At 39.9% G+C, this 15,000-nt stretch overlaps 1 protein-coding gene across 6 annotated transcripts in view; it reads left to right on the forward strand.

The window, feature by feature from the left end:
* itprid2 (ITPR interacting domain containing 2) overlaps nt 1-15,000 on the forward strand; it is an 82,933-nt gene that overhangs the window by 30,388 nt on the left and 37,545 nt on the right. For 5 of the 6 annotated variants that reach the window (XM_047815504.1, XM_047815499.1, XM_047815503.1 and 2 more), the window contains exons 2-3: nt 10,542-10,736; nt 14,183-14,225. In XM_047815504.1, coding sequence (XP_047671460.1) covers nt 10,577-10,736; nt 14,183-14,225 — 203 coding nt within the window. In that variant the 5' untranslated portion in view covers nt 10,542-10,576. Of the gene's footprint in view, nt 1-5,920; nt 6,125-10,541; nt 10,737-14,182; nt 14,226-15,000 lie in introns of those variants that run through there. The other variant, XM_047815500.1, reaches the window with a different exon arrangement.

Here is a 15,000-nt window from a genome sequence, read left to right on the forward strand (position 1 = left end):
GTTTGACTAACATTGTGTGAAATGTGGTTGGCTTGCATTTATTTATTTATTTATTTATTTATTTATTTATTTATTTATTTATTTATTTTACTTTACTTTACTTTACTTTATTTTACTTTATAAGAGTCGTCCTATTTTCTAAAGTGTATTGTACGCTTAGGGAGGTAGATAGGTAGCTCTGCTAGAATTTACCGTAGTTTGCAGCTTCATCCATTTGTGTCAGCTCTACTTTTACACCATACAGACATTTTAAATAACAGGTTATTCGTTACATAGCTGTCGGGAACGAACACGAGTAAAAATCCGAAATTAATTTTACCTCGAGTGGGTGGAGCTGTGCGCTCTCATTTCCTGAGAAAAACAAGATGGATGATCTGCAAATTATTGAAGTCTATTGAAGTTGCACAAAAATAGTAACTTTGTATATTTTAAACTAACAGATTAAGCATAACCATAGGGATGTGGTAGCTCAGTGGTTGAGGTGTTCGACTACTGATCGGAAGGTCATTGGTTCGAATCCCAGGTCCACCAAGTTGCCACTGCCGGGCCCCTGAGCAAGGCCCTTAACCTTCAATTGTTTAGGTGTATAAACTGAAATAAAAATGTAAGTCACTCTGGATAAGAGTGTCTGCTAAATGCTGTAAAAAAAATAAATAAATAAATAACCAAAAACTTTGTTGCTCGACTCCTCACAAGCTTGTATGTAAGTAACAAAAATATGTTTTAGTGCTTCTCCATTTCCTCATCCAAGTTCTATAACGACGGTTGAAATAGAATCATCTAAATCTGTAAATAGTTTACACTGGATTTCAGCCCCTTGAAGTGTATTTAAAGATTTTGAAGCACTTCGATTTAGAAGAAGAATCCCGATTCTCTGAAGATGTTGATGTAGCCTTTCAGGGAAATGGCACAGAGATCATTCCGGACCTGCCTGATCCATCTGCCCTACCTCTGGTTGGAGTCTTATCGCTTGGTGGTGCACTCAGCTAGCACAGGTCTGCATGGACAGACCGCGATCCATGTGATTACTGAGGATAGAACCACTTGTGCCCCTTTTCCACCGAGGCAGTTTGAGTGCAGGTTCGGAGCTTAATTTAGAACCAGTTCTTTCTTTTTCGACAGCCAAAGCACCGGCTCTGAACCAGGAAAAGTGGTTCTTAAGTAGCACCAAAACGTTGCTGGTCTAGACCTAAGAACCGCTTTCATCAGGAGATGTGGACGGAGCTGTGGGCGGGGCTACTGTTAGCGCATTTGATAATGTACCTTAAGTATACTAATGTTTAATACACTTTTACTTTACCGCAATATGATCAGTTATCAGCACACATGATAGTAGGTAGCTACATGCTAAGGCTAACTTTTTTCTGTGTTAATGATAAAATAATGTTATGTACTTTCTCGATTACAACCTCCGTTTATACAGATTACATGGAGCTGCACGTACACGTTGGATTCGCCACGTTTGGATGCCAACGTCACAAAGCCATGAGCATTAACAGTAAAGCAACATCCGCCATTGTTGATGATGTGTTTGTGTTTGCCGCTGCTGCGCTAACGTTGCTGTGTTACGTGACCCGTATACAGTGACGTCAGACTCGGCTCTGTGATGGCTCTCTAGCCGGTGGAAAGGCAAACCGGTTCTTAGAAGGTTCGTCAGTGGAACCAACTTTGAATCAGCACCAGCACTACCTCTGAACCAGCACTCGGTTCTTTTTGGTGGAAAAGGGGTATTGCTGACTCTCACACTGCCTTGAGTCAGCTTTGTTCTTGGGGCTGTTAGTTGGAACCTGTTGGAACCTGTTAGTTCCTCAGGAGCTCTCAGTTGCACAATTCCACTCGACTACAAAATGTTGTAGAACTGACATTATTTACATTGACATTATTGTTCAGTGTCACCACAATGAGGAGGAGGTTCATTTCTGATTCTGGTTCCTCTCAAGGTTTCTTCCTCATATCATCTCAGGGAGCTCTTCACACAGGATTGCTCATTAGAGATAACGTTTCTATAATTCTGTAAAGCTGCTTGGAGACAATACCAGTGGTTAAAAGTGCTACACAACTAAATTGTATTGAAAATTCTAATCGAATTGAGATTTTCATTGAACATATACACTGTACATCCCTAAACCCAGAAGAAGCAAACGGATGTAAATGCAAACCAGGTCCAACAAAATGTTCTTTTATTATAAGCAAAGCTTGTTCAAATGGCTACAAACGCTGAAGAATTAAAACCGATTAAACGTTAATGAAGCCGGATTGCGATCCGGTCACAACAGACTTCCTCCTTCGTACTTTTTCCACTACAGTGGCTCTATTTTTATTTCCCCGAAGGATGACTTCTGTTTGCTCTTAGCAGCCATTAAAGATAAGACGGAGCGAAACAAAAAGCTCTGACGTATTTGGTGCTGTTTGCTGCTCAAACACAAGTTGAGACGCAGTGCTAATGTTAGCATGAGTGTGAAAAAAAAAAAGCGTGAGTGCTTTTGACTCAAGAAGATCAGGACTGCAACAAGACAGTGCTTTTCTTTCCAGATACAGTACAGACCAAAAGTTTGGACACACCTTCTCATTCAAAGAGTTTTCTTTATTTTCATGACTATGAAAATTGTAGATTCACACTGAAGGCATCAAAACTATGAATTAACACGTGTGGAATTATATACGTACATAACAAAAAAGTGTGAAACAACTGAAAATATGTCATATTCTAGGTTCTTCAAAGTAGCCACCTTTTGCTTTGATTACTGCTTTGCACACTCTTGGCATTCTCTTGATGAGCTTCAAGAGGTCGTCACCTGAAATGGTCTTCCAACAGTCTTGAAGGAGTTCCCAGAGATGCTTAGCACTTGTTGGGCCTTTTGCCTTCACTCTGCGGTCCAGCTCACCCCAAACCATCTCGATCGGGTTCAGGTCCGGTGACTGTGGACGCCAGGTCATCTGGTGCAGCACCCCATCACTCTCCTCCATGGTCAAATAGCCCTTACACAGCCTGGAGGTCTGTTTGGGGTCATTGTCCTGTTGAAAAGGTGGTGTGTCCAAACTTTTGGAAGGTGTGTCCAAACTTTTGGTCTGTACTGTATATAAATTATTAATTTTATTATATAATTTGATTTACCAATAAGCAATATTTGGCCAATTTTCATTCATTTTATACAAATAGTGAGGATTAGCTAAGATGTTCGGTGCCTGGGTTCCTGGGACAAGCTGATTTCAAACCCATGCTTTTTGTGCGTCTTTTTTGTTGTAGCATTCAGAAGAACCAGGTTATAGAAGAAAGAAAGGTTCTTCTCCGGTTCTTCTGAATGCTACAACAAAAAAGACGCACAAAAAGCATGGGTTTTCAAACGCAATCAGTGTGTATCAGAAATCTTAGCTGCTGGCACTGGTTACAGTCTCAGATTCATACCGCCGCCATTAATGATGTCATCTGGAGACGGAAGTGCTAACGCTTACAGATGGAGCAGCAGAAATGCCCAGACTGGAGTATGAACTGGACAAACCTGAAGGACTTAACACACAGACACACACGCACAAGAATACACAACACGTATCTGTACCTCACGGGTTGTACCTCTACATGCTGATTTTTTTTTCGGAAACAAGCTTTAATTGTTGGTAGGTTTGTGCTTCGTACTGATACCGTGCACCTCAAAGCTATTAACTCTAGCGTATGCTTCCGTTTCTCATTACCCGCTGCGTGCTCAAGAGATGTTCAGGAATCAGGAAACATGGACTAAACTAGACAAAATGAAGCACCTCGCAGAGTCGATCTGTAACCCTCAAACACACACCAAAAATAAATAAACAAGCAAACAAATCCAACTAGATTTAAATATCTTTCACAATAAAATAATTGTGAAAGACTCATAACTTTTATAACCAAAATGTTCTACACTTGTTTTTATTTATTTTTATTATTAATCATGAATACGTGATATTCTACATTAGAAAAATCATTTAGAGCCGATAACGGTGGTACACTCGGTGTAACCTGTCATTTTCTCTTAGGGGTGTACTCACTTTTGTGGCCAGTGGTTTAGACATTAATGGGTGTGTTGAGTTATTTTTAGGGGACAGGAAATTTACCCTGTTATACATGCTGTAAACTAACTACAGTATATTGTAGCACAGTGTCATTTCTTCAGTGTCGCATGAAAAGAATATTTAACTAAAATATTTATAAATATATTAAATATTTACAAAAATGTGAGGGGTGTACTAGGGCTGGGCGATAAAACGATAACTATATGTATCGCGATAGACACGTGATCGATATCAATAAAAAATTGTGTTCGATAAAACTATTTTTTATTTATTTATTTATTTATTTATTGTGGAAAAGAAGGAAATTAACTTTTAAATGTAGGGTCTTCGATGTTTGAGAAATGCTTCAGAAAATGACACGACAAACTAAACAAAAATCAAAACAAACGTCTTGTCAATATGTGGCGGAGAGAGTGTTCAGTGCGCATGTGTGACATTAGCAGAAAGCGGTTTTAACATTGACATGGAGGATGAAAACAAAGAAAGAAAGCGAAGAAATGCTTACGATAAGGCAAGAAGTAGGACGTGTTAATATAGGATCAGCTTTCCAGCGCTGGAGAGAACTGAAGGAGCAGGAAGTTGGCCACATATTCACAGATTGGAGTTTCCCGAGTCAATAACTCCTGAGCTAAACGCTGTTACTACACAAATAACACCTCTTTTCTATCGTAGTAATGTAGAGAGGCAGCTACAACCGTGTATTGTGTAGTAACAGCGTTTAGCTCAGGAGTTATTGACTCGGGAAACTCCAATCTGTGAATATGTGGCCGACTTTACTTAAGACGCCCAGGCGCTTTTTTCCTTCTCGATAGTGTTTCTCAAAAATCTGAGACCCTGCCTTTAAATGTTAAGAGATAATTAAGTTATCATTGTGAGGTTAGACTTATGTTTACATTTTAATTGAGTTTTCCTGGTTGTTGACATTTCTATCTTAATAACTGAGGGGATTATGATCAGAGGAAGGTTAAGTTTGAAATAAAAAAGTTTAAATGTAATATATTTTTCTACTGGTCCTTATTTTAAATGGGTCATAAAAAAATGACCGATATGAAACAACGATATCGTGATACAGTTTTCAGCCATATCGCCCAGCCCTAGGGTGTACTCACTTCTGTGAGATACCGTGTTTGTTTGTGTACATATATAAATATATAACCGACATATATATTCCACCGACTTTGTGATGTTTGGCTGACTTATGGAGAATCGTGACGCACTGTGCTCATGATGTCGCTCGCTCGTTTCGATTCGCTATCCGAAATGATGCAGCTGGATTTGCGCTTATGTAAACAAACGCTACCCTTATCCGTGTGCCATCTGTCCTGCTTCACCTCCACATGCCTCGTGTCTCTCCAGCGTGTTCTTCATCAACCAGTTTCTGTTTACTGAGCACTTCACTTCCTGCTTATTTATGAAAATCACTCCAAAAATAGCCGCAGCCTAAGAATAGGCGCTCTCTCTGATCTCTGCGAGATTGTAACAGTCAAGTGATGAACACGTCCCGCTTGATCGCATGTGTCCAGTTCCTCAAGAAAAATGAGTGACCGTCTAAAAACAGGAAATGACACGGCACCCCGAGAGTAATCTTTCAACTAAACAGACATTTCCTGTCGTACTCCTTCTTTCCCCCCATCTCTCTCTCGCTCTCTCTCTCTCTCTCTCTCTTACTCTCTGATGTCTCTCTCTCACTCTTACTCTCTCTCTCTCTCTCTCTCTCTAGCTCTCTGTGTTTGTGTATATCTCTCTTTCTCTCTTCATGTTTCTGTCTCTCTCTCTCTCTCTCTCTCTCTCTCTCTTTCTCTTTGTCTCTCTCTCTCGTGCTCTTTCTGATGTGTTTCTCTCTGTGTCTGTCTCTCTATCTGACTCTTGCTCTCACTCTCTCTGATGTCTTCCTACTGTATGTGTATCTCTCTTTCAGAGTCTCTCTCTCTCACACACACACACACACACACCACATCTATGTATGTATTTCACACTCTCATTTACTCTGTCTCGCTCTCGCGCTCTAAGCTTATTTTGAACTGGAGTGTCATGTTGTTCACGCTTTTTCAGGTGTGTTCTCTTTCTGCACATGTCTGTGGTGAGTCTCTTTTTGTTACCATCGAGTTTAATATCTGTTCTGTTCAGCACACTTGCTGGAGTTTTATGCTGTAATGTCCCGAAACTAAAAGGTGTGTGTGTGTTATTGTTTTTAGCATGGGTTAATCAACAAAACGCACGGCTAGACATGTACTGTATAGAAATGCTCCATTCCATGGAAGTCACCATAAACTTCTTTATGCAGTTCTGAAATCAATTTGTTCTCATTTTTAACCTCTTCTTCCGTACATCATCGAGTTAGTTGGAGATTTCCACAGCAGTGCAGTGGTATAATAAAACGATTACTGATTACATTTTCAAAAAAGTTTTTAGCTTTTCTTCAAGCAATTGCATCAACTATGATCTTAGTGAGCTTACAAAAAGGCTTTATTTTAAATTTTATTTATTTTAAAGTTTTTCACTTTAGGCCATCCTTAAAAATATTCTTGTCTGCCGTAACCCGACCGACCCTGTCAATTTAGGACCGACTCAAATTATTTATTTATTTTTTTGCTTTAAGTCTGACTGACTTGCCGGTTGTAAGTTTGCATTTTTACTCTTTTTACTCTTTACCGTTTTTTTACTCTTCAAACAACTAATACAAAAGCAATAAAATAATATTAATTATAATGTAGTAAGTATTGTAAATATATAAATTGCCTAGGTCTACATACAAACAAAGGCTACGTTCTTTCTTTTAAATAAAAACCTGTGACGTCATCTATGACGTTCACTGTCCAAGTCGACAGTTCGCGCTTGGTAATGATGGCTGCAGTAAACAAAATTTTCGCGGTCACCGTTAAAAATCGCAAGGGTTCTGGCGCCATAATGCATCAAAAAAATTTGTTAAAACAGCTCGACACCGCTTTAACTTGGCACGAAGTTCTGGAAAAACTGTGCCCAGCGTCAAAATAAGGTTTGCGATGATGCGCCCGAAGGCACGGGTTAAAGACCCAGTCAGTGACATCACGATATGCTAATTTGTTTAAATTCATACCTACGTAATCACCATCACCAAAATTGTACTTTTTTTTTTTTTTTTTTTTTTTTACATTGAAACTTGAAAAATATATAGACCTACCTACCGACCCTTTTTTTTTTTTTTTTTTTACATTGAAACTTGAAAAATATATAGACCTACCTACCGACGCTTTTTTTTTTTTTTTTTTTAACTGGTACTGCAAACCAAAATATTTAAGGATTTTAAGTAATATACATCATTGACTAGAAAGATGTTTATTCTTAAATATTGTGAATTGAGGAAAAATATGGTGACCGTGCTCCTAAACCTCTCATTAGTATCTGAAAGCAATCACTTCCACAAAAATTTAGCTCTCCTTCTCTAATTGCTATTCTGTACGGTTTTGTTCGGTCTGAAGCAGAACTAGCGATTAAAATGTAATACAACATAAAAAGCTCCAGATGTTCAATACCACTTTACTCGAGGAGTATACTTATTAATGCTGGATTCTGTTTGCCTTCAGAATCCAGATTAGGACTCGTGCAAACCGAATATTAAACTTCTGAAGATGGTTTGATGCTTTATGTGATCGACCGCAGAACTTTGCGAGACACATGCGAGATTGTCTTGTTAACGAAACTTGTTTTAATCAAGTTTCTTCAAAAAGCCACAAAATATTGTTTTGCTGCTGGAACCTAATGCCTAAAAAGCACAAGAGTCAGCCAATCAGAATGCCTAGAAATCACAAGAGTCTGGCAGCCAATCAGCTTGCAGCGTAAGACATTCTGAAGGTTTTGGCAAGAAAAGAGTACGTTACTCTTGTTCGTATGTTTTTAGCTGGAAATGTCTTTATTATTATTATTAATTTTTTTTTTTTTTTTTAAAAGAGGTTATTTTCAAAAAATATCAGGATATGGAATAGGTGTCCATGTCGGATGATGCTTAAGCATTAATTATTATAATTAGAATTATAATAGTGTACTACAATTAATTATTTTATTTATATTAGCCAATCAGTTAAATTTATATATGCACATAATCATTTTTTTAAGATTTCTTGTAGATTTCTTGCACAATTTTGAAGTCCTGAAACCGATCATGTTAAACCAGTTACATGTTGACATTAAAAAAAAAAAAAAAAGCTCATTTGAAAAGCTGGAGTTTTACTCCGGTACATGTTCTGTCTCTCAAACCTACAAGGTGGTGTTGTGGCACGCCAGAGCGCGGGGGTGTCTCTGAAGTGTTTGTGACTAACTGATCAGTTTCGACTGGTTTAGGTTTTGTATCTGTGTCTCATTGTGGTTAGACTGCTGTCAGAGTCAAACGACGAAGCCCTGCTCTTATTGCTAAACGAGTGTGATTCATGATGCCACATTTCTCAGTGTCACTTTCATTATTAACATAACGAAAGAACAGAGAACAGCATGAGGAAGAGGAGGAGTGCGCAGTTACTTAATACGACTTAACGTAATACAGATAGATCTGCTTTATGGCTTTTTTTGGTCATCTCAAACAGTAGAAAATACGGTTTAAAAGTCTAGATGTGTTGCAGACATGGAAATCTCTAAAATATGGCTTTCTTTTATATAATATTATGCCAACATGCTCAACTGGTCCTACCATCTCCTGGGGTAAGATGTACAGTATGTATACTTCAAATGTATACTTTTCTGTTCTGGCACCGAGGTGGTGGAATGAACTTCCCCTAGATGTCCGAACAGATGAGTCACTGACCTACTACATCCTGAAACACTTAAACTAGCACATATTTTCCTTGTTTGTTTTATGCGTATATTTATATATAAGAATAAAATCGAACAGTGTTTTAGGCTGATGGTATCCTGTAGTCTGTAACCTAGTGAACCTGTGGTAATATATTCACCGATCGAGCACGTTTGTACATCACTCTGGATAAGAGCGTCTGCCAAATGCAGTAAACGTAATCATTTGATCCCCAGAGGCCAAAAATGGAGTTTGCGCCCGTGTTGTCGTGTCCATATTCACCACTGAGGGTCTTTTGTCATGTCCCAATCCACAGTGGTACAATAACAATAACTCATAAGAAAGCAGTCCTGCCGGTTGTATGTAATGTAACACCAATGTACAGGTTAACGGTTTTCACCGTTTTATTTTTTCTCTGAGTGATTGAGTTATGTTAAGAACGTGAGAACTACGGTAAGTAATGTTAAGAACGTGTCCCATACTGAAACTATGAGGAAACGACTCAGCTAGCCGGGAATTTGACATACTGTAGTACACAGTTAAATACCATTTGGGTGAATTTAGATTAGAAGTTTTTACATTTGGGGAATCAAAGTATGTTTTAAGAACAAAAATAACCCACAACTGTGACCAAAGCCCAACATTTGCTATGTTTTTGTTTTTGAATCCAACAGATTTTCCACCACGATCCTATCTTTTTGTTAAGCTCTTAGTAGTATAGTAGTATCTACTCTCAATTTCATGTCATAAGAGCAAAAATGACGATTAACGTTTAATACAAAAGATAAGAAGGAGGACGAGGACTAACGTACACAATAAACTCGATAAAAACTCAATTTCCTTTGAATTCATCGGTTTTAGGTTTTGCATTCCGGCTTTTGAATGTTGCAGACGAAGCGACTTTTACCTTTAGTGAGATTTGCCACAGATTTGCCAAACAAATTCAGCTGCTTTGACTATAGCTTCCTTCTCGTGGAATTCAGCTTGAATTTCAAAATGTTGAATTTCAAAGTGCTTATATCACTTATTCCGAAAATTTATTACACATTAATTACGATTTATATATATATATATATATATATATATATAAATATATATATATATATATATATATATATATATATATATATATATATATATATATATATATATAAATAAAAGAAAACCACTACATGAATCCACGGTTGCCAGGTGTGTAGTATTTCCATCTCACTATAGGGATAGTTTAAAAAGTCAGCCATGTATTTATTTATTTATTTATTTTTGAATTCTAACACATTATCGTTGTCACATGCAAATACCTGCCAACTCGGAAAGGTTGCCAGGTTTCTGTCACAGGTTGAGAAATGCAGGAAGAAGAGTGAGAAACTAAGCTGTGTGTTTGTCACTTTATTGGTTGATGGCTTGAAGGCTTACAGCCACTTCCTGTTTCACAATGGCAGCTAAAGGGATGTATAGAGGTGATGTATATACTGGGAGAGTGTATATACATGTACGATGTTGACAGAGCATTACAGGAAAAAGAGGAGCTGTTATTAATCAACATACAGTATTACTCAGACAACTGAATCTCCACATTAAAACATGGAGATGATGGAATAGAAATAAGTTCATACAAATATTAAGTATGTAAGTAAATGCGTGAATGAATGAGATCCACACGGGGTGTGTGTGTGTCTGTGTTTGAGTGGATTACTCAGTGTCTGTCTCTTTCTGTCTGTCTCTCTTCATACAGGTGATTATTCTCCCTCTGTAGTGCCCTAGCAGGACATGGAGGAGTGTGAGTTGCCCCCGGCAGGCAGGGATCACCCCTGGAAAACTGCCACAATGAGAAGGATGGCATGGGCACAGAGTCGAGAGTCCTGGCAGGCCCCAGAATCAGAAGAACCTCTTAATAACAACAACAAACCTGACGAAACCTCTGAGACAGGTCGGTCTGTCTGTCTGTCTGTCTCACTCTTTTGGTCATAATTGTATCTGTTTCTTTGTCCATCTCTATATCTGGTTCCTGTCTCTTCTTTCAGTCTGTCTCTCTCTCTTTCTCTCTCTTCCTCTCTCTCTCTCTGTCTGCACATGCGTGGCAGAAGTGCGAGTGTGGCGTGTACAGCACAAGAGCGGTTGGCATCCTGCAAGTTTTTTTGGCATTAAGTGCAACTTTATGTTTAACACCTCAGAATAATTATTGTGCGAGTGTGTGCTGGTGCAGGAGTGCGTGTCGGAGGAGCACGCCGATGGCGGATCCGTACTTGCTAAGTGAAAATTTGACTCACCGGCACGGTGTGAGGGTGGTGTGTGTGGTATGAGGAATGTGTTTTAGCGGTCGGTAATGTTTTGGGGCACGAAAATATTGTCTCTGAACTTTTAATAAGACAAAGAGACAGCATGTGTCGAACAGAATCAGGGGATTAAGCTTCTACTTGAAACTGTACAGCAGCGAGTGGTCAGGGGCATCAATAGAGGAGGAGAGTTTCTTGGTGGACCAGCTGAAGCTCTCCGAGCAAGCGGACAGGGGGTTGGACAGTGAGCCGGTGCTGGAGGGGCTTCATGAAGCTTTCCAGGGGATGGAAAATGGACAAGCACCAGGTGTAGATGGTCTTAATTTTGAGTTCTACAAGTCTTTCTGGACGTCATACAGAACAGCGTGAATGTTGGACATCTCCCACTGAGCTGCAGGACCCTACCGCTAAAGAAGGGAGACCTGACAGACCAGAAATACCGAAAAGCTGCTCTGACTAAGGTAATAGAGCAGCGCATTCACCAGGACCAGGAGTACTGTGTGTCTGATAGGTCTATATTCGATATCTTCAGGCAATTCGACGTCTCCAGGCTATTAGACTTAAAGACTGGTCTGATTTTTCTTGACCAGGAAAAGGCATTTGACAGGGTTGAGCGGGGATATTTGTGGAAGGTGCTGGAAACCTTCGGGTTCAACCCAGGTCTCATAGCCATAGTGAAATTGAGAGTGTGCTGAAGGTTAACGGTGGTTTATGTTCCCCTTTAGAGTGTACATGGGTATAAGACAAGGCTGTTCTCGGTCACGTATGCTGTGTAATGTTGCAATAGAATCTCTTTTACACAAACTGAGATGTCATCTTTCTGGTTTTCATATTCCACACAATGCTTCTTTGTCTTTCAGTGTAGATGACCTGGTAGTTTTGATCAACTCAGAGAAAGATGTGAATTTTTAACTGATATTCTAAAGGACTTTCAGATTTTATGTTCTGCTCAACTGGGCAAAAAGTGAAGCCATTTTATTTGGGGAGTGCGGAGATGGGCAGCCTAAACTTCCGGGAGGTTTAGTATGGAAAAGAGGTGGTTTTAAGCACATGGGTGTCTACCTTAGGAACAGTGAGGTTTTTAAATAAAAATTTGGAAGGCTCTGTAGAGTAAGTGAAGGGCAGACAGAGCAGGTGGAAGCGGGTGGTCCCAAGGAAGTCCTACAGGGGGTGAACAATGGTCATAAATAACCTTGCCGCCTCATCTCTCTGGCACAAGCTGGCTTGTATGGATCTGCCGCCAAACCTGATAGCAAGCATTAGGGATCATCTGCACTGGATTTCTCAGAGTGTACTCCATCTACCCAAGAAGGAAGGAGGGCAGAGGCTGGTCCAGCTAAGTAACAGAGCTGCAGCTTACCACCTCCAGTTTACCCAGGTCCTCACCGGACCAGGCACCTAGTATGGAGAGCAGCAGCCAGTGGATTACTATGCATGGTCAGAGGACTGGGGCTGGACCGGACTTTATTTTTAATTATGTTTGGATTACTGATTTTATTTATTTATTTATTTATTTATTTATTTATTTATTATCGTAGACTTTTTAAAATCCGGAACTGTTTTTCAGAACATTACTGTGGGACATTACACTGGCTGCTGGAGCCTCTGGTGTATGTGGAGGGCACATGGACATTTCCAGTGTGACCATCCCTGCACCGTCCAGGACTCTTTGTCTCCTCAGGCATGGTGACACTCCAGGAGCTTGTGAACAGACCTGTCAGCTGATGGACTATCAGAACAATGAAACAGGTTCTGCAGAGGATGTAACTTTTCCAAAGCTGAAAATCGCTCCCGAACATGACGTGTGTGCAAGCGCTCCCCTGGGGTGCAGGGGTGAAGGGGAGACGGGCTTTGGGGGCGTGTCAGGGAAGCTGCTCTACAAAATAAAAGCATGAATAATTTGAATGTTTCAATCACTGCGGTGTGAGAATTCTGTGCTGTTATGAAAGAGTACTCAGCTTTGCACGAGAGCTAAACGAATTATTACTGTTATTTTTAACCTAAGTTATTGACATTATTCGAATATTTTATTTGTATTTGTCTATTTAAAGAGCTATTGAGTCACTCAGAAATATGTGACTGTGGACATGTATATACAGTATGTATGTGTGTCTGTGTGTGTGTGTATATATATATATATATATATATATGAGAGAGAGAGACCTTTCTTTCCCACCTTTCCCTTTTCAGTGAGTTAACTTTTCTCTAAAGCTGAACGTGATTCATGTTTGTTTATCCGTCCTTTTCAGGAGTTTCTCATTCTTCCAGAGCAACAGGTCGAAAACAGTAAATGCAACAGCTTAAATTGCTTACAGAAGGGGAAAAAATTCTTGTAGATTTTAATCTGACTAAGCACATATTTCTTTTTTTTTTTCAGTGCAATTACCGTTTTTTTTTAATATTTAGATACTTACAAATCAAGCCGGAATTTATTATAGAACGGGGGCATAGAAGCCTTTATTATGGCCACACGTACATTACAGCACAGTGGAATACTTTTCTTCACATACCCCAACTGAGTAGTTTGGGGTCAGAGTGCAGGGGCAGCTATGATACAGTGCCCCTGGAGCAGGGGGGGTTGAGGGCCTTGCTCAAGGGCCCAGCAGTGGCAGCTTGAGCCACCACTGCCCCATTATTATTACCCAAATCGCCTTTAATGTACAATTCTTCCTTCAGATTTGACCAGATTCTGTGCCGAAGAAGGCGATCGTGACCTCGAAGCTACTAAATCTGCTATAATTAAGCCCAAGACGGCCGGACGGGTTGTGAGACGATTCAGTCAGGATGCTTGTGCTAAATGTTCATGCTAAACTGGTGGCTATTGCAGCTTTGCATCACTGGTGCAAAACAAAACTATATTAAACATGTCATGGCTGAGTGACTACATTTGGTGGTGAACAGAAAATCCTGAACATTTCATTCATTGAATTCTTGGTTCGGCTTCTTGTGACAATAAACAAATTGAGTGTGTGTGTGTGTAGCTGTTGTGTCTCGCTGTGGGAATTCGAACAGGATGCTTCCCGTGGGATCGTGGCATGTTTTGTAAACTTTTTTTACATGTGTTTTACTTGTTTTTCTTTTTGTTTTTGTTCTCTTTTAGGTCCGATCCCTAACAACATAGCGAGCTGGCTGAGAGAATGCAGGTAGGATCACCGAACAATTACGTAACGCCGTTTGGCTGCATTCAAATGTAAATGTTGTCAGTAGGATTAATGTTTGTGGTGTGACTTGAATACGGCTCGCTGGCTTGAAGCAAAGGATTCTGTCAGGACTCGGGATGGAAAAACACTCTCTGGATGCTTTTGTGCCTCTGATTTGCAGTCGGTTTCAGACGGAGATGTGAATGGCTTTGTGGTTTTGTAAAATATCCAAGGTTTGATTTCCTGTTTGCTAAAAGAGAGCTAGCTTTCTTCTGCTGTTTGTGTGTGTGTGTGTGTGTGTGTGTGTGTGTGTGTGTGTGTGTGTGTGTGTGTGTGCTGGTGTACGTGTGTAGTTGTGTGTGTATATGCTTCTGAATGATATATGTGTGTGTGTGTGTATGCTGGGGTGTGTGTGCTGGTCTAGTATGTGTGTGTATGTGAATTCTGGTCTAGTGAGTGAGTGTGTGTGTATGCTAGTTTAGTTGTGTGTCTTTGTGTGTATGCTAGTTTAGTTGTGTGTGTTTGTGTGTATGCTGGTCTAGGGGTGTGTGTGTGTGTATGCTGGTCTAGGGGTGTGTGTATGTATTCTGGTCTAGGGGTGTGTGTGTGTATGCTGGTCTAGGGGTGTGTGTGTGTATGCTGGTCTAGGGGTGTGTGTGTGTATGCTGGTCTAGGGGTGTGTGTGTATGCTGGTCTAGTTGTGCGTGTATGCTGGTATAGGTGGGTGTGTGTGTACTGGTATAGTTGTGCGTGTATGCTGGTCTAGGGGTGTGTGTGT

Source organism: Tachysurus fulvidraco, chromosome 6, assembly GCF_022655615.1.
Source record: "Tachysurus fulvidraco isolate hzauxx_2018 chromosome 6, HZAU_PFXX_2.0, whole genome shotgun sequence".
Classification (NCBI taxonomy): Eukaryota; Metazoa; Chordata; class Actinopteri; order Siluriformes; family Bagridae; genus Tachysurus; species Tachysurus fulvidraco.